Here is a 23296-nt window from a genome sequence, read left to right as displayed (position 1 = left end):
TTATGCCCCTCCCCAGACATTTGCCAGCTGCATCATATGGAGTGGGTGCTATTTGTTACCTTGTGAAGATGCAGTTGTTTATTTTCCTGAGGTCATAATGACTAAGTAATTTTTTGCAATTGCCCCCTTACAATGCTATTTGTTTTCTGGGGTCCTTTCACAAGGCTATCTGTTTGTATCGTTTATTATACATGATTCGATCTGGTGTTTATATCATTTGTCATATGTCCTCTGGTCCTTGGTGTTTAGACTATTCGTCATTCTATCCCCCATGCTGAGGGAATGGGGGCTTCTGTTTACAGCCACTTGTCTAAAGGAATTCAGCTAAATTCCTGAACATTAGTTTGTTAGTTGCTCTTATAATTTCAGTATGTCTACACATAGAATCCTCACAATGTGAAAACAGGTCATTTGGCCCAACAAGTCCACACCAACTCTCCAAAGAGCATCCCATCCAGGCCCATCACCCTACTCTATAACCCTACATTTCCCATAGCTAATGCACCTAATCTACACATCCCTGAACACTATGGGCAATTTAGTATGGCCAATCCAACTAATCTCCCCATCTTAGGGCTGTGGGAGGAAACTGGAGCACCCAAGGGGAACCCATGCAAACACAGGAAGAATGTGCAAACTCCACATAGTCACTTGAGGGTGGTATTGAACCCAGGTCCCTGGCACTGTGAGGCAGCAGTGCTAACCACTGAGCCACCCTGCCACCCGAATATGTAATGGCAGTTCTTAAAAAGCTGTTGATTATGGTGGTATCAGACTTTCCCTTCTATGTTACTAAATAACAAGTTTTCTCTTTCCTGCCAAGATTTCTATGAGGCACTTCATTATCTTATCTGGTTGCCATATCTATGAAGGCAATGACTCTGAGTGTGGAAACTACTGCCTCAGCTATCAATTCTCTTTAGCCATCTTACATTGGCTAAAAACCCACAGGTGACCTTTTTATGTTACCTTCAGCCATGGGCAGCGCCAGCACCCAAATATCTAGAAATATCTGGTCTGTACATGTTTTTGAATGCAAGTGAAGAAGAGAGAAGATTTGCATTAACATAGCATCTTTCATGACATCAGAACACCCTAAAGACCTTGCCAACAGTGTCATTTTAAAATGTTACTATGTACAAAACACAGAAAATCGGGGAAAAGCAAAGAGCAGGTCTCAGAAACAGGATTGTGATGATGACCTGAAATTCAACACTTTTAACATTTTTGGTTGACGTCTAGAATTTTGCCAAGGAATCAGAAATATCTCTTCAACTGTTCTTCAAATAATACTGTGAAATTGTTTTACTTTATTTTTCACAAAAGGGCAGAAAGTGTGTTTCATGTCTGATGTTCTAATTATCCATGCAGTTTGTCTCACCATTCCCATTATCTCGAGCCCTATACTTCTACATCTCCGTTTCTCTCTTTTACTTTCTCCCCTCAATCCACATATTCTTTCTTTCTCCACCTTCATTGTATTTCTTTCATGTATGTCTCCATAGGACAGAAAGTTCTTGGGCAGTTAGACAAAATGGAAAGAATGGGAAGGCCTGTTGCACAGCCCATTCAGTGTTCCCCATTGAAGCCAGGAAATTAGCAACATGTGAATATTCCTCTCCCATTGTATCCTTGCCCTCCTTCATGATCATATCCCCTCTGCACCCTCCAGCATAATAGTTCCAATTCACACACTTGAGCTCTCCACTTTCTTGACATCAAACTCATTTATCCACTTTCATCGCATTCTTCCAAGTTTCTCGCTATTGCCCCCTCTGCTTAGGGGCTTGGAAAATTCCACCACTTTATTTTGGTGTGGACTTCACAATCAGTCAAAATGCAAAATTAAAGTTTAAAAGTCAACAATATTTAACTCTCAGGAACTAAATCCACACCAGTAACAGCCAATCTTATGTGCTGAAGCTCAAATTCAAAACCTTTTAACTGGAAGGCAACATTTGATTCTGATTTGAGTCTCTGACCTCAAATTTGTGCTTTCAGCTAGACTGCTAAGTTCCATATCTCTAACGTCACCAAAATTCACTCCTGTCTTAGCGCCTCTGGTGCTGAAACTTCCAGTTATTCCTCTTTACCTCTAGGTTCAAATTACACAAAGTCACAATCTAGCTCATTGCTGTTAGCCAATGATAATATGTAGCAGAAGCAAAAAGGCCAGGAAGGTCCCAGGTTAGAATTATAAAGAGTTAACTTCAACAGCAGCTTCTAAACTTGTGACGTCTACTACTTTGAAGGTGGAGCATCGCAGATGCAGTAGAGCACCACTTGCTGCAAGTTTCCCTCCAAGCCACACACCATCCTGATCTAGAACCCTGTATCATCATTCCTTTATTGGTGCTGAATATTGGTCAATATCCTGGAACTCCTTTCTTTGCAGCAACATGGTGTACCTACACTCCAGAGATTACATCGGTTCAAGAAAGTGGCTCACCACCACCTTCTCAAAGATAATTTGGATAGGAATTACTTTTGGCCTAATCAACATCACCCACATCCCACGAACAATTTAAAAAAAAATGGACAGGGTACTGGAAACATAACTTGCAGTTATGTTGTGAGTTATTCAGGTTACAGAGTACCCCCTGGAGGGACCAAACAAACAGCAGCACTGAAAACTGATTTTACACTTCAGTAGACACTGGGTCGATCATTAATATATTTCCCAAGTCATAATTACAGCTACTTGATGGACCCGCGATGATTAATCTGAGATCTTGGATTAATAAACAACCTATGACCATTATAGTGTGAATCAAAAGTTCAACCTGAAAAATGCCGAAAATGTACGTCAGCTGTAAGTGCCCAAAAGCAGAACTTATGTTTAATTTTGGAGAGAACTTTAGATGGGGATGGTAGCAAAAAGTGAGGAAATTTCATGTTGCTCCTGGAAACAGCCTATTAGGTTATTTATTAGCCCTCTTCAGAAAGGAGCTAAAAATAAAATCACTGAAGAAAAATGTCTTTGATAGTCCAGACCGTGACCCAGTGAAGTACTACTCTTCCTCCTGCAGTACTCAACATGCTTCTTTTCATTGGTGTACTGGACCATTCTTGATTCATAACCCTGAGGATGAGATCGGTCCTCACTTGAGAACATTGCTGCCCTGACTAGTTTCCCTCTGGTGTGGAAGAACTTAAATACTACATTGAGACTGGCAGAAACGTTCTTGATGCTCTCTATGCAGATTCTGTTCAAAATTAGTTTTGAGTGCCTGTTTATTTCAAGAGATCTCTCTCCCTGTAGTCCTGACATAACATTTCTGTGATTCTTTTCATTACAATGGGGAATATATATCTAGAACTTCCTCTGTACACTTTTTTATCTGTTCACTGGCTAGGCCCATCCCCAGTAGCCCTACAGAAGGTGGTGATGAGCATCCTTCTTGAACCACAGCTGTCTAATGGGGTGTAGGTGCACTCACAGTGTTGTTAAGGATGAAGTTCCAGCACTTTGACCCAGTGAAGGAATGGAGGCATAGTTCCAAGTCAGGGTAAGTTGAGATATTAATAATAGCTTCCATTTTCCCTCTGACAGGGAATGCTTAAAGTCTGATGGATGTGCCAATGTTTCTGGGAATGGAGGGGAAAGAGTAGGCTGCAGTGTCAGCTGTGGCTCAATTGACAGCATTTTTGAGTTGCAACATTCTGAATTGAATTCCCACCCCAGGGATTGAGTACAAAAGTCGAAGCTGACATGCAGTTCAGTACTAAGGGACTGTTGCAGAATGAAAGATGCTAGGTTGGAATTTCACCATTGAGACAGGAAGCTCAAGTTTGGAACTCACCTGATTCTCCATGGAAACAACTTCCATTTGTATGAATTTTCTTCGATGGTTCATGTGATTGAGTTAGACCCTGCACAGAGAAGATCACGCAGGTGAGTGAGCACTGAGATGACTTAGTAAGAAGGCTGGCTTTGTTTCATTGAGGCTTCAGTACAAATGTATAAAAGGTTCTTAGGCACTCCACACTTCACTCTTTACACACAGGCACACACATTCATTCTCCATGACCCTCATACTCCCAAGGCAATTGCATGCCCTCTCTTACTTCATGATACCTCAATGCCACCCTCATATCCCCACACCACCTCCATTCCCCCATATCTCCACACCACTTGCATGTTCACCAAGTGTCCACTAGAGGCATGGAGCCTTCTGGATGTGAAGACAAAATTTCTAACAATCTAGGAGAACTCTCACTCACACATCCTTCATGGAGAAAACAATAACTGATTAATGAAACTCTTTCAAAAGTTTAGATCAGCTGAAATGGTCGACATGTTTTAAAAACAAATAAGTCTGCATTCACCAACTACATCAAACTACTAATCCTTTTTATCGCCTCTGAAAACTGTCCATCAAAACGTGAAAGCTCCTGCTTCACAGCAATAGGTAGTCTTAGAAACATAATCAAGTATTCATAATCAAATGATATACTATGATAGTTGAAAAGGTACCAGTGGATTGGAAACATGTTAATGGGACACCCTTATTCAAAAAGGAGACAGGCAAGAAGTGGGACCAGTTAGAAACCAGTTAGTTTGATCTCTGTAGTGGGGAAGTTGCTGGAATCAATCAAAAAGGTGGAGATAACTGAACACTGGAATAACAAAACTCAACTCATCAGTGTTTGCAGTTTCATAAAGGTCAAGTCATACTTGACAAACTTGATGGAGGTCTTTGAGGGTGTAACCAGCAAGGTGGATTATAGAGATCTAGTGGACGTGGTATATCGAGATCTCCAGAAAGGCATTTGACAAGGTGCTGCATAAAAGACTGATCATTAAGGTGAGATACCAGGGGTTAAGGGTAGAATATTTGCTTGGATGGAGGATTGGCTGACTGATAGAAAAGCAGAGGGTCAGGATGAATGGGTCCTTCTCTGGATGGTGAACTGTAACTAGTGGGGAGCCAGAGTTCTCAGACCTCATCTACTTACAATCTATATAAATGATCTTCAAGAAAGGACAGAGTGTAACAGAGCAAAGTTCACAACACTAAATAGGTGGGAAAGCAGGCTGTGATGAGGAGATGAAAAGTTTACAGATGAATATTGATAGACTAGGAGAATGGGTTGGAAGCTGGCAGATGGAGTTTAATTTTGGCCAAAAAAGGGCAAATTATCATTTAAATAGGATGCAGATTCAAATTGCACCAGTGCAGAGGGATCTGGACATCCTTGTGCATGAATTGCAAAGAGTGGGTATGCAGATGTAGCATATAACAAGAAAGTCAAATGGAATCCTGACATTTATTGCAAAAGGACCGAATATAAAAGGAGTGTTGTTACAATTATATAAAGAATGAATGTGTATGCTCATGTGTGAAGAGTGATGTCTGGAGTGCCTAAGAACTTTTATACATTTGTACTGAAGCCTCAAGGAATCAAAGCCAGCCTTCTTACTAGGTCATCTCAGTGCTCATTCACCTGTGTGACCGCTTCTGTTTATTTGAGTATTATGTCCAGTTTTGGTCTCCTTATTTGAGGAGGGATGTGATGGCACTGCAGAAAGTTCAGAGGAGGTTCACCAGATCGATTCCAGGGATGAAAGGGCTGTGGTACAAGGAGTGGTTGAAGAGCTTGGTGTTGTACTCACTGGAGTTCAGAAGAGTGAGGGAGTACCTTATTGGGGGATATGAAATGCTAAAGGGGATTATTGAACAGATGCCCCCCAACCCCCGTGTGGGGCAGTCTCCAACAAGAGGAGATATATATAGATTGAGAACAGGTAGGTTCAAAACAGAGATGAGGAGAAACTATTTCTCTCAGAGGGGTGTGAATCTGTGGAACACACTGCCCCAGGGTGCAGTGGAGGCAGAATCAATCAACAGATTCAAGAAAGAAATGATTCAAGAAATGATCAAAAACAGGATAAAGGGCTATCAGGAGCTGGCAGGACAGTGGAGCTGAGACCAAGATGAGATCAGCCATGATCATGTTAAATAGCAGAGTGGGTTTGAAGGGTTAAATTTGCCTACTCCCGCCTCTAATTCCCATGTTCCCATATTACTATAGTAGCCCCAGCCTATATTTATTAGTCAAATCAACGTGGCAAAAACAGGTCACCTGGCCATCGTCTCCCTGCTGTTTCTCTGCCTGCGTGTTGGTTGCTGTTTATTTCCCCTTACTCATAACCATGACCACATTTCAAAACAAGCCGTCATCTGCTGGAAAGCAACTTGCACCATTTGTGGTGAACAGTGCGGTACAAATGCACAACTTTATTTCTTGAAGCTTAAGTTGGGACTCCCCATCGGAGCACCGTGCCAACAAAAGTAGGTTATTTGAGAAGGTCAACATGAATAGGGTGGAGACTTGTTTTCTCCCAGTTTAACAAAATCCTTACAGGAGATATCACTCCTTAGCGGAGAGGTAGTTCCCTTCTTTCCTGTTCAGGCGCTGAATTCGAGACCTCTCTGGTCCTGGTCTGTAAATAATCTGCTCCTGATGATCCCCGAAGGTCGATTCGGATCTTATTGGCATTGAGTCCGCAGGTTTGTGCAATCTGGTGCGTGGAAGTCCAGCGTGCAATGGACTGCATCAATCTCTGCCCATTTCCATCGGAAAGGTTGTGATTATTCGCAAACATACCAATGCATTGACGTCCGACTCGAGCTAATTTGAAAAGATGTAGCCGGGGTGGAATTTATCTACCGGTTCTGTTGCCTTAGCGTTGTAAAAACAAACTGAATGAATGGCTTTGTCAGTGATCTCTGGGATGCCCTTCGTCCCAAGAAGGAATGTACAACTCCTCACAAAGAGAAAATTCAATCATTTACCATCGGGATCCTAAGCAACAATTCCAAAAAAAAACCTATGAAAGCGCAGCGCCATTTAAATCAGACCAATAAAAGTGAATGGTTATAATATTACTGCAAATATTAGAGGTTGAGATTTTTCAAGCTAAGAAGTGATTTCCAAACAAATCCCAATAATTTTTGATTATGGTTGCAGGGGTATAAACGCTTGTGAGTTCATATATAACTATAGATATGTATAGACTGATTGCAATTCTTCAGAAAATGAATTCTAATTAGCTATTTGTTAGCTCACCGGATCCATTCTGAAGTATAGGTGTTGAGCTCACTAATACTATGGCTTACTAACAATCAAACTTTGTTGTCGCTAGAAAACTGGTAGATTTCTTATGCTGTTAACGTGCAACATTCCTAGGACTTGGACTGGCGTATTTGATACTTCCTGTTACAAGTTCTAACTGAATGGAATTCATCCATTCACGGTACTGCAAATTTCCTGAGTGAATATCGGACATGACTTAGCCAAAGTCTATTAATAGTACTGAAGGATGCGCACCTTATGAATCTATTCTGAATCTTATCTATCTGCCGTTATACAAAATAAAAACCGAAAGAATTGCGGATGCTGCGAATCAGGAACGAAAACAGAAATAGCTGGAAAAGCTCAGCGAGTCTGGCAGCATCTGTGAAGAAAAATCAGAGTTAACGCTTCGAGTCCGGTGAAACGTTAACTCTGATTTTTCTTAAGAGATGCTGCCGGACCTGCTGAGCTTTTCCAGCAACTTCTGTTTTTGTGCCGTTATACAGAACTTGGTTGAGACGCCAGTATTTTTTGTTAACTCTCCCATACTTCTCAAGGTAGGTCTTCCAATGCCAAATATCTACTTCCCATTCATGAAACTCCGTGGCTTAAGTGGAAATTCATAAATTCAGAATTCGCTCTCTATGATAACATTTTTGGTCTACCCACTAAGTCGGATTTGACCTTGTTTCAACTGCAAGTATTTTGCTTATTTCAAAGTGAAGTCGTTCTTTATGGTTCAACAGTGGTGAGGTAGGCATTGAGGTTGGAATTGAAATGTCCCAGAAACATTCCCCTCTGACCCCATCACAAACTTCAGTTTCCTTTTTATCAAGGCAGAAAAAAAAACTTACCCCACATAACAGCATTAGCATTGACCTGGATGTATAAACTCTTAAAGTACTCAGCAGTGGAAACCCATGGCACCTGGTGCCTCAAGTTTTATGACTTGCAAATGGTTTTCAGGATTATTAAAGCAGACTCTGAATATTATTGTATTAAATGGTCTAAGTAGTTGGAAGTCTACATTGTGAGAACTGCTAATCCCACCATTCAATTTTTTTACACATTTGAATTTATCAACAAGAACCTTGAACTTGAAAGGGTGCAGAAAAGATTTATCAGGATGTTGCCAGGTTTAGAGGTTTTGAGCTATAGGGAGAGGCTGAATAGACTGGGGCTATTTTCCCTGGAGTGTCAGAGGCTGAGGTTATAGAGGTTTATAAAATCATGAGCGGCATGGACAGGATGAATAGCCAAGGTCTTTTACCCAGGGTAGAGGAGTCCAAAACTAGAGGACATAGGTTTCAGGTGAGAGGGAGAAGGTTTAAAAGGGACCTGAAGGGCAATTTTTTCACACAGAAGATGGTGCATGTATAGAATGAGCTGCCAGAGGAAGTGGTAAAGGCTGATACAATTACAACATTTAAAAGGCATCTGGATGGGGTACACGAATAGGAAGGGTTTAGAGGGATTTGGGCCAAATGCTGGCAAATGAGACTAGATTAATTTATGATATCTGGTCAGCATGGAAAGAGTTGGACTTAATGGTCTGTTTCCATGCAGTACATTTCTATGACAATGACTCTATAACCCAACCCCCTATTTCATTCCCACTGGTTCTCAAAAAAATATTTGTTCTTCCTTGTATTCTGCCTAAAGCAATTGCACAGGAAAAATGCAGTTTCCATTAAGCACATGTCGCTCACACATAAATAACCTCTCAAGACTGGCTTCCTGCAATTATTTTGTAGTTTAGGGGTGGAAGTGATAGATATCAAAGCCAGCAAAAAGCAGCATCTGTCTTTACACTACACTTGAATGGATGACTAAGATAATTGTTATTCCTTAAAAAGTTCACTATTTTAAATTGGCAACAAGCTGCTAAATGTTCAAAATCCAATTGCTCTGTATTTTGTTAGGAAAGAATGAAATAAATTTAAATTAGGACCAGGCAAGAGATCATCAGTCATCTATTAATAGTTTCTGTCTGTTATAGATCTCTGAGTTATCTCTCTCAGCTAAAAACTAAACATGAAACTTCAATTGTAAAATTTATTTTGAACCGTATTTGACAAAACTCAGAACGTCATTTTACACATTAAAATAAGTGCTATTCCAGTTATAAATCTGAATGCTATTTACCCTGATAGAATCAGCTAATAGAATGCTGCTAGAGGCATGGTGGAAATATGGCAATGTTCAGACAGTTCAGTTAAATTTAATGGATTAAAATCTTTGCCAGATGTATTGGCATCCATGCCTAGATTTTTGTTATCCACTCTGTGTCCATGGGGCAGCATGGTGGCTCAGCAATTAGACCTGCTGCCTCACAATCCATGGGACCTGAGTTCAATTCCACCCTTGAGTGGCTGTGTGGAGTCTTCTCTGCTTTCCTCATATGGTCTGAATATGAGCGGGCTAGGTGGATTAGCCATGGGACATGCAGTGTAACAGCGATAGCTTGGGGGTGGGGTGGGTCTAGGAGGGATGCATTTTGGAGGGTTGGTGTAGCTTTGATAGGCTGAATGGCCTGCTTCCACAGTGTAGGGATTCTCTGATTCCCAATGTCTTCATTTGGAACAGGAATTTGTAAAATCTACCTTAAGGCATAGAGTACAAAGGCAAAGAATTTCTGATGATAAGACTTCAGCTTGGCCTCCACTAAAATATTCTGCCTTTTTTTTGTGCATTGTACTTTAGGAAGGATTAGATGGGTTTACAGAGTGCGCACAAAAGATTTTCGCCAATGAGACCTCAATGATGAGAACAGATTAGAGAAGAATTATTAAAAGGAGGTTGATGGGGGAGGGGGTATGTTCAAAATCATGAGGGCTCTGAGCACAGTGTATAAAAAGAAGCTGTTTCTCTGGAAGAACTGAGAACCTGAAGATACAGATTTAATACGATTGACAAAACAGCCAAAAGTGACATGAGGAAAAACATTTTTAGACAATGAGTGGATCTGGATCTGGAATTCCCAAAGTGTGGTGGAGGCAAATTTAAAAGGGAATTCAATAAGCATCTGAAAAGAAAGAATTGTGCAGGGTTACTGAGAAAAGATAGGGCAGTGGAACTAACAGAGATGTTCTTGAAAAAAGTTAGCATGGATACAAAGGGCCAAATGGCTTCCTTCTGTGAAATAACGATTCTATGATAAAATAATATCAACAAAATGTGATGCAATTAGACTTTATCACTGTAGGTTATTTAAATATAATAAAAGTGAGTGAAAGTAAATCATATTCAACATTCAATTTGTATTTTTAAAGTAAAATAGAGTAAACAAAATTCCATTCAATTCAGAAGAACAACCCCACGCTTTCAATGGCTTGCTAGTTTAATTCTCCAACTTGCTGTCACGTGATATCTCTGTTTTTAGCTTACTGCAATCTTACAGTGAAGCTCAAAACAAGCTTGAGGTAAAGCACTTATCATTTAACTAGTCACTTAGCCACTTTCTGGACTTAACATCAAATTCAACAATTTCAAACCATCATCTCAGCCTGCATTTTCTCCCTTTTTCTCTGCATATGTCTGTCTGAACACTTCTTTTTTGGTTTCAGGTGGTAGTTGTTCATTATTCTGCCATTCACTTCTCCTCTAGATCAATGCCTTGTTTCTTTATTTGTCCACTACTACTTCATTTTGCTCTGCCTCACCAACTCTTGGTGATATATGCTGTGCTAATTTGATTTATGCTGAAGTCATCAGGGTCAACCAACAAGTAAGTAATGCCACAAGAGGTATTTTAACAATCATAATTCTCTACATGAGTTCAGTCTGACTAAGAAATATCATTTAAGTAAAGGTATTTCATCTGAACTGAACAGTTAAGCATTAAAACCTAGCCGTAGCCCAACTGATACAAAATGAACTTGTCTTTTTCATTACTGCCAGAGCAATTAGAAATGGAAATTTTACAATCATTAGACTTGTCTCAGAAATTTCACCTGAATTTCAAATCTTTAAATATAAATTAATTGTATGTCTGGTTTCTTGACTGAAATTAGCATGTTGAGATAAGGAAAATATAGAACCATTATTCATTTGGGTCAGAAAACTTAAATTTCAGGCTCACTTCCTTAATAATTATCTGCAGATGAAACTGGCATGATAATTATATTTTGGGAGGTAAAGGGATGGATATATATTATTGACTGGATTGGGGAGTGAGGTGTTAAATTGTTCTGGATTTGATTGTGAGACCATGTTTACTTTTAATGTTCACTGAGTGTGACTGTTTAAACCTGTTGTGGAAAACTATGGAAACACCAGAAAAAGCTGAGAGCTAGAGTTAGAAGCAAAGAGTAGACTTCTGAAAGTATTGCATAAGGCCCTCTAAATAAAGTTTCTGCAGAGTTCCAAGATATAAAATGTACAAAAAAGTAGTAATAAGAATGACGGAGAAAAGGTTGAATCTGCCAACTCCTGCATTTTTCCTTTCTTGTATGGAAGATCCATATATGTCAAGGGGTTGATGGATTTCAGGGTTCAAGACCTCCTTGCATGGATGAATAGTTAGATGTAGTAGTGATCTGTAAGAAGGCAACACTCATACATTGTCTTGGAGCAGATTAAAAGCAAATATTTGAACAACTCCAAGAAGACACATCTGATTTGATACAGTGGTACATACCCTTGAACAATACTTCCAGCCAAAGAAGAATGTGATGATTGAATAATATAGAATAGCAACATAGCCAGGGAAATGGTGAAACCATTCAATAAAATATGACAAGGTTTCAGCAATTGGCTTCTACATGGAAATTTGACACACTAACCAATGAATTAATTATGAACGTACAAAATAGGAGCCAGAGTGGACCCTCCTCCACCATTCAATAAGGTCATAGCTTTCTGATTGTGTTTCGAATTCTACATTCCCAACTACTCCTGATAAGCCATAATTCCTTTAACAATAATTTACCTAACTCTGCCTCAAAAATATTTAATGAACCTGTTTCCACGGTTTTCTGAGGCAGAGATTCCAAAGTTGCACAGCCGTCTGAAAGAAAAAAATTCTCATCTCAGTCCTGAAAGTGTGGGAATAATTTTAAAACAGTAGTCCCTAGTTGTGGACTGACGCATGAGAGGAAACATCCTTTCCACATCTACTTTGTCAAGACCATTCAGTATCTTAATATTCTTCAGTCAAGTTACCCCTTCCTCTTCTAAACTTCCATAGAAACAGGCTTAGCTTGTTCAATCTTTCCTCATGAGACAACCTATTTATTCCTGACATTAATCCTCTTTCGAACCACCTCCAATACATTTACATCCTCCCTTAAATAAGATTAAAATTGTGAACAGTATTTGAGGTGTGGTCTCACCCATGCCCTGTGACCAATTAACTAAGAAGACTTCAATTCCACATGGAATTCCTAATGGAGGATGATATCTTAACCTTGGAAAAAGCAACAACTTTGGCAATCCATTTAAAATCTACCATATTTGATTCAAAGAGGTCATATAGAAATGCACCCTCAGGCTCAGGGTTGCGGGCACAGCTTGCTCAGCAGCTCAAATGCAAGGATTTCCAACAAAGAGACCTCATTAATCTTGTCAACAAATGTCCCTTTCTGGTCAGCCACATTAAAAACTGTGCCTAAATTGTAGAGGTTGCCATCAGTTCATAACATATCCAGCAAAAAAAGTGTAACTTTAAAGAGAAATAATTTTGCAAAGAAGACTTTACAGGTTTGACACCTGGAGGAGTCTCTTCTGGAGAATGTGTACAACATTATTAATGGTAATGTGCCAGGTCATTTTACAAAATCTTTAGTCAAGACTGGAAGAATTGATATTGGTGAAAAAGTATCTATTTTGAGTAGGAAACTCTACCTGTTGTTATTTTGTGCAATTTTTTTCCTCAGCTCTGCAACAGGCAATCTTTAAGCTTACGAAGACTTGAATATTTTGCTTTTGGGTACACTCACTGTTCCAGTACATTAGAAAAACACGGCCTAGAAAGGTTTGTATTCAACATAGTTAAAGACCTTGTAGGGCTAAATGTTTTCCAATAGATTGGCTTTACACTTGAAGACCCTACTGGAGCACACATTAATGTGATTGATGATAGAGGCTTTATTTACTTTTTTTTTTACTTATTTACTTATTTACTAAATCTTGCTTTATTTACCAAACTTTGGGGAGATTAAGGGATATTATCATGCTTCTCACATTGAGACATCAGTGTCAACTGTTACCACAAAATTAGAGATGGCCACGATTTACAGTCTGTGCTGAGGTGTCACAGAAGTAGAAATGAAGTTGATGGTATCATTGAGCGAATTTACTCATCACTGTGGCTATCAAATCTACTCATTGCACAACACAATTAAAAAAAGGCAAATTTCACCTATGTACAACCTCAATGCAGTCAGTTAGGTTTTTATTCAAATCACATAGTGACTTCTTGCAATCCAAAATCGATCAGCTTCATTTCAAGATTTCACAGTCTGCACAAAGCTTGGCATGCACCAGAGCTAATGTTCAGCTATCACCAATAGAGCAAAGACAATATCTTACAGCTTTTCTTATACATGACCATTGTTTTCATACTACAGAGTGCTTTTTGACTAAGTTAGGCACCTAGTTCATTCCAGAAGATGATTTCTTTAGTCTTTTCATGTGCGTTGAGGTCATTTAGCCTGCTTGATTATGTCATTATCCATGGAGGGGACAAAGCAGAACATGTTCAAATAGTTATCCTTTAAAGCACTTAGGGGCAGCACTGTGGCTCAGTGGTTCGCACTGCTGCCTCACAGCACTAGGGTCCTGGGTTTGATTCCACCCTCTGGCGACTGTCTGTGAGGAGTATGCACAATCTCCCTGTGTCTGTGTGGCTTTCCTCCAGGTGTTCTGGTTTCCTCCCACAGTCCAAAGATGTGCAGGTTAGGTAGATTGGCCATGGTAGATACAGGGATTAGGTGCAGGGTGGATCTGGATAGGATGCTGTTTGGAAGGTCTGTGTGGACTTGATGGGCTGTAGGGATTCTTTGAACTGGCCCACCATAACAAGGACATCCACACGTTTGCAGAACAGACATGCTGCGGGTGCAGAGTTACAGCAGTCAGAGTCAAGCACAGATGACAATGTCAAAGCCATCCATGCGTTTCCCATCCCATCCAACATGAAGTGGTCGGCGTCTTCATCTGTACCGCTGACTTTGATCCTAAATTCACTGCTAGCTGTGCAGAGGTCACACGCCTCTTCGAAAGCTGCTGGGCAATGGGAGTGCCCAAACACCCAGCAAACAGCGCTTATTACATGTTATCATCGAACCGGGGAGGGTGAGGATTATCATCCCCACGGTGAGCAGGGGCTGACGCTTTGCTGCCGCGTCCAAATGCTTATCCACTCAAGCGGGAAGAAGAAAACAATTTAAGAAGTTACATCCAAGGGAGGGGTACTGGGGCTTTGCAGCCAGCGAAGTGGGGAGTGACCTGCCGGAGAGGAATTCTGTGCTGGTGCAGAAATACAAGTGCCACGCTGAGGGAAGAGGACAGGATGGGTGGCGGCGGCAGTAAATGGAGAAGGGTTTCAGTGGCAGCCTCGGACCCCATCAGGGAGGGCACAGAGGGAGGAGGCAGTCAGCTGCCAGGGCAAGAGGGCAAAGGGCAGCAGAGAGAGCATCGCCCCGGGAGCAGGGATGAGAGGCAGCGCAAAGGGCAGAGCTTGCGATCTGCAGCCGAGGAAGGAAGCAGCATCGAGCAAGAACTGGACAGGGCGCTAGCCGAATGCTGGCTCTCCGCAGAGAGACAGGAGGAGGAAGAGGAGGAAGCCAGCACTGACAGCTGCCTCTCTGTCCGGCTTGGCCAGGCTGAGAACGCCGCTACGGCTGGCCGCCAGTGGGAGTCGCTGCTGAGCTCCAGCACTGAACCCTTCCCGAGGCGGCCCAGTGACTGGAGGGACACAACTGCAGCTCTCAGCTCCTCCAAAGTGGACACCCAGCCCCGTCCAACACACGTGAGTGCTCATTCTGCTTTTTCTAATCTATAAGAAAAACAAGCAGAATGCCTTGTAGAAAAATCACAACCGAATTCGTCCTTTTTCTAATATTTAAAACAGTAAACCCAGTGACTCCACTGTAACCATTCATAAAAGGACCCGTGTTAGCAGGAGTATGTTTAATTAAAGCTGCGTTCATAGGGGACTTTATTTCAAGGAAAATAAAACAACTAACCGGGCATTAATTATTTAATTGTTTATAATAATCGGGAATATATTCAAATAGCTACATTAATGTCTTTGACTAAACTCAAAGTCAAATTCTCTGCTTAAAATGCGAGGAATGCTCCGGAGGAACTGTTTTGACTTGTTTCCACTTTGCACAGCAGGCTGGAAGATTTCATGAAATAAAACAGAACTGTGGACGCTGGAAATGTGAAACAAAAACAGAAAATGCTGGAGAAACTCAGCAGGTCTGGTAGCACCTGTTGGAGTGAGTAAAACAGAGTTAACATTTCGAGTCCAGTTGGAGTGAGTAAAACAGAGCTAACATTTCGAGTCCAGTGACCCTTCTTCTGCTGAGATCCTCCAGCAATTTCTATTTCGTTTTTGTTGGAACATTTCATTCTCGGCTCACCCATAAACGGGACTGAAGGACACGTTAGGCAGTCTCCAACACGGCTACTGCAAATAACTGCTCCATGAACATTGTTCCTGATTTAACATCAGTAACTCATTTACCTCGTTAGGATTAGGTCAAACAACAACATGTTTTAAACAGTTGTTGTGCAATCCTTCCTCGTGTGTGTGTGTTTTTTTTTAAATGTTGCCTCTTTGAAATGATTTGTTCAGTTTGCTGTGTTGGACAACGTGCCGCAATATAGGGTAGGGTTTAATAAAAACCGAAAGAACTGTGGATACTGTAAATCAGGAACAAAAACAGAAGTTGCTGGAAAAGCTCAGCAGGTCTGGCAGCGTCTGTGAAGAGAAATCAGAGTTAACGTTTCGGGTCCAGTGACCTTTCCTCAGAACTGGGATAGGGGATGTCTCTCTTCATACCTTCCCCACTCAGGTGGGGATTTTTTAAACCATCCACCCAGAGAATGGTATTGAGGGAAGGGTCAGAAAGCAAACTACAACCTCACACCTCAACTGTTGCTGCTGGCAACAAAGATAAAAATGGAGCGAGGAATGGAAAGTTCAAACTGTTTTAAGCCCTGCCCAATGTGATGATGGAAGGATGGTCCTAGCCTGCTATCCATAATCTCCTTGTTTACCCACACCTTTTATATTTCCCTCTGGGCTCCATCTCCACTTGTCCGCTCACCTCACTCTCCCCTCCCCCGCAATTTCGTCTTCAGCGTAAATGCCACTTTTTTTTCTAGCTGCTAACAGTTCTGACTGGACTCGAAACGTTAACTCTGCTTTCATCCCACAGAACTGCCGAGTTTCTTCACCGTTTCTGTAGCAATTTTGGCAGTACGGAGAGGGAGGTGGACTCGACAAATTCTAATCGATTTTTTTTTTCAAAATGGTTCAGGCAGGTTGTTAGGTACTGGCATTAACCAAAGGGATAGGGGTTCCTGCTGTTTACTGTGGGGATTTACATTGAGTTGATGGCAGTGAGAAGTAAGCTGGGCTCCCCTGATACAGGATCATCATGCACCTCCTCAATCATTCACACTTCAACATCAGTGCTTCTAAACAATGAGAAGGCCTTTTTCTGTCATTGCCTTATCGATGTTTTTGATAGCCTTCTGTATTGAGCTCCACTTCTTCCTCTGGACAAAGAGTACAATGGATCATGCTAGGAATTCTCCACTATCCTGTATTTTGTTGGAGGGATAGCAGGCTGTTTAGGCCCAATTAGTGTATGATCGGCACTCACTGGTAACCCATACTGGATTGTACAGACGGAGGTGTTACTATGTTAACTTGGTGATTGCAAAGGCTATGCTTTGCAAAGAAAGCCAATGGGGGCAATTTTGTGTGCTTCACTCCAATCTACAGTTTGCTTCCATTATGACACAGCCAGTGAACAAAAAGTCAGAAGTTCCTTGAATAACATTCAATCCAACACTAGGGATATAAAGCATCTTCACACTAAAGGAAGTCAGTTCTTCCCCTTGGAATACCAACAGCAGCATGACAGGGCACTACAGTTATCACAGAGATTGGGTTACCCCCCACACAAAGCTCCCATAGAGTTCAGTGCACGTGATCAGAAGTGCTGCTTTCATTAGTGCTGTGGCAACATGCACGGTCCTTGCGTCCAATTTATTTCTAACCAGCTTCGCTGCACCAATTCTGTGTTTGGTGAGAGGTGCACAGGTTCAGGGCCCTTATTAGTAACACATACATAATGGAGTTCACAGCTCAGCTGGCTGGTGTGTGGTACAGAATAGCACCAACTGCACAGTTTTGATTCAAGTTCCAGTGAAGGCAGACTCTAGGGCTTGCCTCCTCATCCTGCTGCTGGAAGTGGAAGAAAATGCGAAACTAGTACTGATGAAAAACTGCCAAGAAAACAGCTGAAGGTGAAGCAGTAGTAGACGTGAGCCAAGGTGGAAAGGTTTAGAGGGATATGGGCCAAAAGCAGGCAAATGGGTCTAGTTCAGTTTAGGATACCAGGTCAGCATGGACGAGTTGGACCGAAGGATCTGTTTCCATGCTGTATGACTCTCTGACTCAAACATGAATGAATTAATGAATAAACATTAATATACCACTTATTGTGTACTATGCTTAATCTCCATCCTCATTACAGTTACTTTGCGTATTCGCCAAATGAGTATTTAAATAATAATTGGAACCTCAATGCAAAAAGACTGAAAGCAGCAGCTCAGATCCAGACAACAAAGAACGCAGGCCTGAAAAGCAGTGACTAGGGACACAGCTTCCCTCACTATGCAGTCCCCTTCTCCTTCTTCAAGATAGTCCTTAAAACCAACAAACTTTGAGTAAGCTTTTAGTCTTCTGTCCCAATATGGTGTCACATTTTGTTTGTGAATGCTCCTGGGAATTTCTAAAGATGCTAAATTAATGTGGTAACTGAAATGTAGTCACTGTAGGCAAACAGCAGCCAATTCGTGTTCAGAACAATCTCAGGAATAGAATAAATGAGGAACTGAAAATGGAAGTGGAAACCCATATTAATGATGCTGGTTAAGAAAGGAATGTTGCCCAGAATCTAGGAAATTTCACTGCTTTTTTTCAACTGGCATCAAACAATCTTTTACATCCAAAAGGCAAAAAGGGCTTTAGCCTGACCAAAACGATTCCTCCCTCTCCTCCCTTAAGATGCGACTTAAAACTCACAACTTTGATCAAATCTTGGTTCACTCTTCCTCCTTAGGCTTAGTGTTCATTTTATCTTTATGTCTCTTTGAATCATATTGGGATGCTTTTGCTATGTTAAAGGAGATATGTAAATGTAAGTTATTGTTGTGTGAATCAAATGGACTCTTAGAAGCTTCATCAGATTTATATTCAATTTTTCTTTAATATTCCAGGATTTAGTTACGATAAGCACACAAGACCTAGAAAATAACAACTTGGCCAACAGGTAAGCCCTAGTTGAACAGCCTGTTTATTACACTTGTGTGGGATCTTGGAACATTAACTATCTTCTTATTCAATAGTCTCTTATCCATAGGGTTCTCTTCAAATTGATTATCTTAGTCAGTGGTAAGAACAAGTACATCATTAACCATCACTATTAATAGTAAGTACAATAATGACCATTAAAAGAATATTTTAGCACCACAGATCTCAAGATACAAACATTTTTTTAAAAGTCACTTCAGGGAAAAAAAACCTTGAGATCGTTGTCTGCTTGGCTGCAGTTAATGCTACAGAACTGCAAATAAACTAATTACCAGACCTTTAACACATTGGCTGAAATTTAGCTGTTTTTTCAGTAATTTTTCAAGATACAGCAAACAGTTACCAGCAGGAGATGGAAATCACTTCACATAAAGATAGGATACACTTCTGTATCTTCTTGTGATTTGAATTGTGTTAAATCTCTAATAGTGGATTATGCTGTATTAATACAATACTGAATAATAAGCTGAAAGTAGCAATTCCCAAAGGGAAATCTAACATGTGAAAGTTTGTATATTTCGCAATTAAAATAAGATTGCATGTTTTGTGAGGTGCTTCACAAAGTAACATTACTCACATAGAGACACTTGCATCATTGGAACAATGACTAATTTGTGTCAATCTTCACAATGGAAATGACAATGCAGGGTAGACATTAGAATGGTGGACTGTGAAATATTAGAAGAAATTAACATAGAAAGACGAGGTAGTGGTAGGTTTTGTGACTTTAAAAGTAGATAAATCGGCAGGACGAGATGCGATGCATCCCAAGCTGTCGAGGGAATCAAGGAAGAGGATATCAGGGACCCTGGCAGAAATTTTCAAAGCTTCTCTGGCCATAGATGAGGTACCAGAGGACTGGTAATGTGGTCCTGTTACCAAAGAAAGGAGCAACAGCTCAACCAGAAATTTATAATCCGGTCAGTTTAATCTTTGCAGTGGGGCCATTATTGGAAAAAATTCTGAGGAATAAAATATATTGCACTTGGAGAGTAATCAGCATGGATTTGTTAAGGGAAGTTGGTGTTTGACAAATTTGACCAAAAATTTTGAGAAGGTAATTGGGAGCATTGATGAAGGTAGTATATTTGATGTGGTCTACATGCAATTCTGGTCATCACATTGCAGGAAGAATATGATTGCACTAGAGACACTGCAGGGGAGATTTACTTGGACACTGGAATAAAGATGAAATACTACAGATACTGGAAATCTGAAGCAAACACAGAGAATGCTGGAGCAATTCAGCGAGTCTGGCAGATTTTGTGGGGAGAGAAACAGACACAACATTTCAAGTCTGGTATGATTCTTCAGAACTGAAGAAGAGTTATTTTGTGCTTGAAAGATTAACTCTGTATCTTTCCCTCCATAGATGCTGCCAGACCTGCTGAGTTTGTTAGAATGCTTCCTGGGCAGGACGATCTGAGCTATGTGGAAAGGTTGGATAGGCTGGGATTGCTTTCCCCACAGCAGCAAATGACAAAAGGGGCCCTGACAGAAGCATAAAATATTATGAGGGGCATAGACAGAGTGGATAGGAAGGGACTTTAAGGAGAAGAGCTGAGGAGAATATTTTTCACCCAGAAGGCGGTGGGAGCCTGGTCACTGTGTCATAACAGTTAAACAGTATTTAAGCTTGTGTTGCCATAGACCCCAGGACTATAGGCCAAATGCTAAAAAATAAATCTGTGTAGTCAATAGCAACAGCAATGTTTAAGAGCCATCTTGACAGATACATGAACAGGCAAGGAATAGAGGGATACAGATAGCATAGAGGTAAAAGGTTTTTAGAAAGGCATCATGTGTCAGTTCAGTTTTGTTGGGCTGAAGGGCCTGGTTCCTGTGCTATACTGTTCTTTGTTCTGAGTCAGATCTTGGTTGAACAGAATGAACGCAAGGGCCCCTTCTGTGCCATGGACATTAATGCGTCTATGTGGTAAAATGTTGAGGCCCCTATACTTGGCAAACACTACATTTTCATCTCAATCAGAATGAGGTTTTATTTCTGTTTTCAGACTCCTAGCTCCCATCCAATCATTAGGCCAATTTACAAGATTACTCCCAAGTCCTGCAATCATACATATTCTTAAAGTCTCCAATGTAGAAAATTAACAAACTCCTTCATTGAGAGACACTTGCCTAACTCTCAGTGTAACCTCCTCAGAAATTAAGTTAGTCAGACCTATTCTTCACAAATCCTGTTGACTATCTTTGATCAACTAAAATCCTAACCAAACACTCATCCGTTCTACCTCTAGTAATTGATGCAGTAACACAATTGATGTAAAATTGACAGCTCTGTATTTACCTGTTATATTTCCTTCCTTTCTTCTTAAATAAGAGTGCACTATTTCAACCAAAATGTATAGTTCCTGAACTTAAACAGGTTTGGAAAATTTGTAGTTAATGCATCTATAATTTCCTCACCTGCACGGCACAGGAAACAACTGGTACTGAAGAGTTTCCCTGATCACATTCTTGCCATAGTTCTGAAGAGCTCTACCCCAGAATGAGCCCTTCCTTACAGCCAAGCTGTTCAGTATAACTATACCATATTGAATTGAAACTATATCACTGTTACTTAACTACAACTGAGTCCAAATCCTGGAACTCTCTAACAGCACTGTGGGTGTTCCTACACCCCAAGAATTTTATTTTTAATTTATTCATTCATGGGATGTAGCTGCCACTGTCTATTGCAGCATTTATTGCCCATCCTTAATTCCTAGAGGACAATTAAATATCATCTACATTGCTGTGGATCTGGAGACAGTTGTCAGCCAAGCCATGTAAGGGAGGCAGATTTCCTTTCCTATCGGGCATTAGTGAGCCGGATGTATTTTTACGATAATCAACATTGTTACACGATTGCCATTCTGCGAGCATTTTTATTTCAGATTTTATTTTACTCAATCAAAATTTCATCTGGGTGGGATTCAATCTCACACCCCTAAGAATATCAGCCTGGAGTTTTGAAATTCAAACATGAATCCCCAGTCCCCAATCCTAGTTCTCTGGGGTTATGAGAACTATGGCTACCAAATTTGCGAGGTGTGTAACCTACCCACGAGGGAGTTGGACAATAAATTAAATGTTGGCCCATTTAAGGCGTCATTGGACGGCACGGTGGCTCAGTGGTTAGCACTGCTGGCTCACAGCGCCAGGGACCCGGGTTTGATTCCAACCTCCGGTGACTGTCTGTGTGGAGTTTACATGTTCTCCCCGTGTCTGTGTGGGTTTCCTCCAGGTACTCCGGTTTCCTCCCACAGTCCAAAGATGTGCAGGTTAGGTGAATTGGCCATGCTAAATTGCCCGTAGTGTTCAGGGTTGTGTAGAGTAGGTGGGTTATTGGGGGATGGGTCTGGGTGGGATGCTGTGAGGGTTGGTGTGGACTTGTTGGGCCAAAGGGCCTGTTTCCACACTGTAGGGATTCTATGATCTTCATTTTAAACCAAATAAAAAGTGCTTAAAAAACTCAGCAGGTTTGGCAGCATCTGCAGAGAGAGGACTCGAGTTTTTTTGTCAAATATGACCTTTCTTCCTTTCTGAAGAAGAGTCGCATTCAACGCAAATTGATGGGGATGTTTTTCAGCTTCCCATTGGCATATTTGAAGGTAGGGTGGCACTTTAAATCAAATCGGTAGTTTATCCACCAGCAACACACCCACCCTGAACTGTTCCCCCAAATTATGGTGGGGGGATAGGATAACAGCTGGCCCAATCACCCTTAAGCCTGTTGAGAATCTTAGGTTGCCAGTTCCAGGCTACAAAAGGCCATAGTTCCACCTCCGCTACCATAATATGGTAGGCAGGGGCAGACAGTAGCCAGCCTGTGACTTTCCAACCTGAGGTAAAAGATGGGAAGGAAAGGTGAGTGTAAACTTTTTTTCAGGGTCCCCTTTGCATCCATCCAAGTTGGTACTCCTAGCCCCTCAAACCTGAAGCCCCACCTCAAATTTCCTAAAGCTCTAGCATCCTCGATTCCTCTCCAACCAAAAATCCTGGACTTAGTGGCATCCAGAATTCCACCTACACCTTGTTATCTCAGATTTTCCAGCATCTGCAGTTCCTACTATCTCTGATCCACTTTCTTCACTTCCTGAAACTGAATCGCTTAAAAATGCCCTCTGCTGGCCATCCAGAAACACATTGAGGAAATGAGATCTCTCTTTTGTCTTTCAGATTCCACATCAATGGAAAGAACACATCTCAAAACTCAACTCCAATTCTCTATGATTACTTTGAAGAGGAATTAATGGCCAGTATTGTAAAAGAATACAGTTAACCGCGAGTTAAAATATCTATGAAATCTCATCCATTTTCAGAATCCATACACGTTACCAAAGTGAAAAGGAATTACTTTAATGCAATGCCTAATGTAATATAATATAATTGCTTTGTATATAGATTTTTAAAAGAATAAAATGATTTATTTAAGGAATACTCACACACTCTCAGATATAACCAATTGCTGACTATCAATTACTATTTTTTGGAAGCTGGAATTTCAACAGATTAGTGGATTTTCTGACAATCACTAAAGGCTGGACGCAGATGCTGAGAAAATGTTGCCCTATTTTGTATGTGGAACCAAACAGCAGTAAAAAAATACATTTAAAAAATAGGTATTTCACGTATCGGGGCATATTTTCTGTT

The 23296-nt window shown here is 40.9% G+C and overlaps 1 protein-coding gene across 1 annotated transcript; it reads left to right on the top strand.

Moving 5' to 3' along the window:
* Positions 1-14395: 14395 nt before the first annotated feature.
* Positions 14396-23087, top strand: LOC109927414. The gene is made up of 3 exons (XM_048597333.1): positions 14396-15052; positions 18547-18599; positions 22823-23087. Exons 1-3 carry the CDS (start codon positions 14594-14596, stop codon positions 22923-22925), a joined length of 615 nt encoding a protein of 204 aa, XP_048453290.1. The 5' UTR covers positions 14396-14593; the 3' UTR covers positions 22926-23087.
* The last annotated feature ends 209 nt before the right edge of the window (positions 23088-23296 follow it).

This window comes from Rhincodon typus, chromosome 5 (assembly GCF_021869965.1).
Source record: "Rhincodon typus isolate 14 chromosome 5, sRhiTyp1.1, whole genome shotgun sequence".
In the NCBI taxonomy this organism is placed as follows: Eukaryota; Metazoa; Chordata; class Chondrichthyes; order Orectolobiformes; family Rhincodontidae; genus Rhincodon; species Rhincodon typus.
The sequence above is the reverse complement of the archived record's forward strand: the minus strand, read 5'-3'. Positions and strand labels throughout refer to the sequence as shown.

What these genes read in the sequence shown, in the direction of transcription:
- LOC109927414 (XM_048597333.1), top strand. Translation starts at nt 14,594, where the DNA reads ATGGGTGGCGGCGGCAGTAAATGGAGAAGGGTTTCAGTGGCAGCCTCG. An exon ending in CCCAGCCCCGTCCAACACAC is followed by an intron (nt 15,053 to 18,546) that starts GTGAGTGCTCAT and finishes TTAATATTCCAG; the next exon opens with GATTTAGTTACGATAAGCAC. An exon ending in AATAACAACTTGGCCAACAG is followed by an intron (nt 18,600 to 22,822) that starts GTAAGCCCTAGT and finishes TTTGTCTTTCAG; the next exon opens with ATTCCACATCAATGGAAAGA.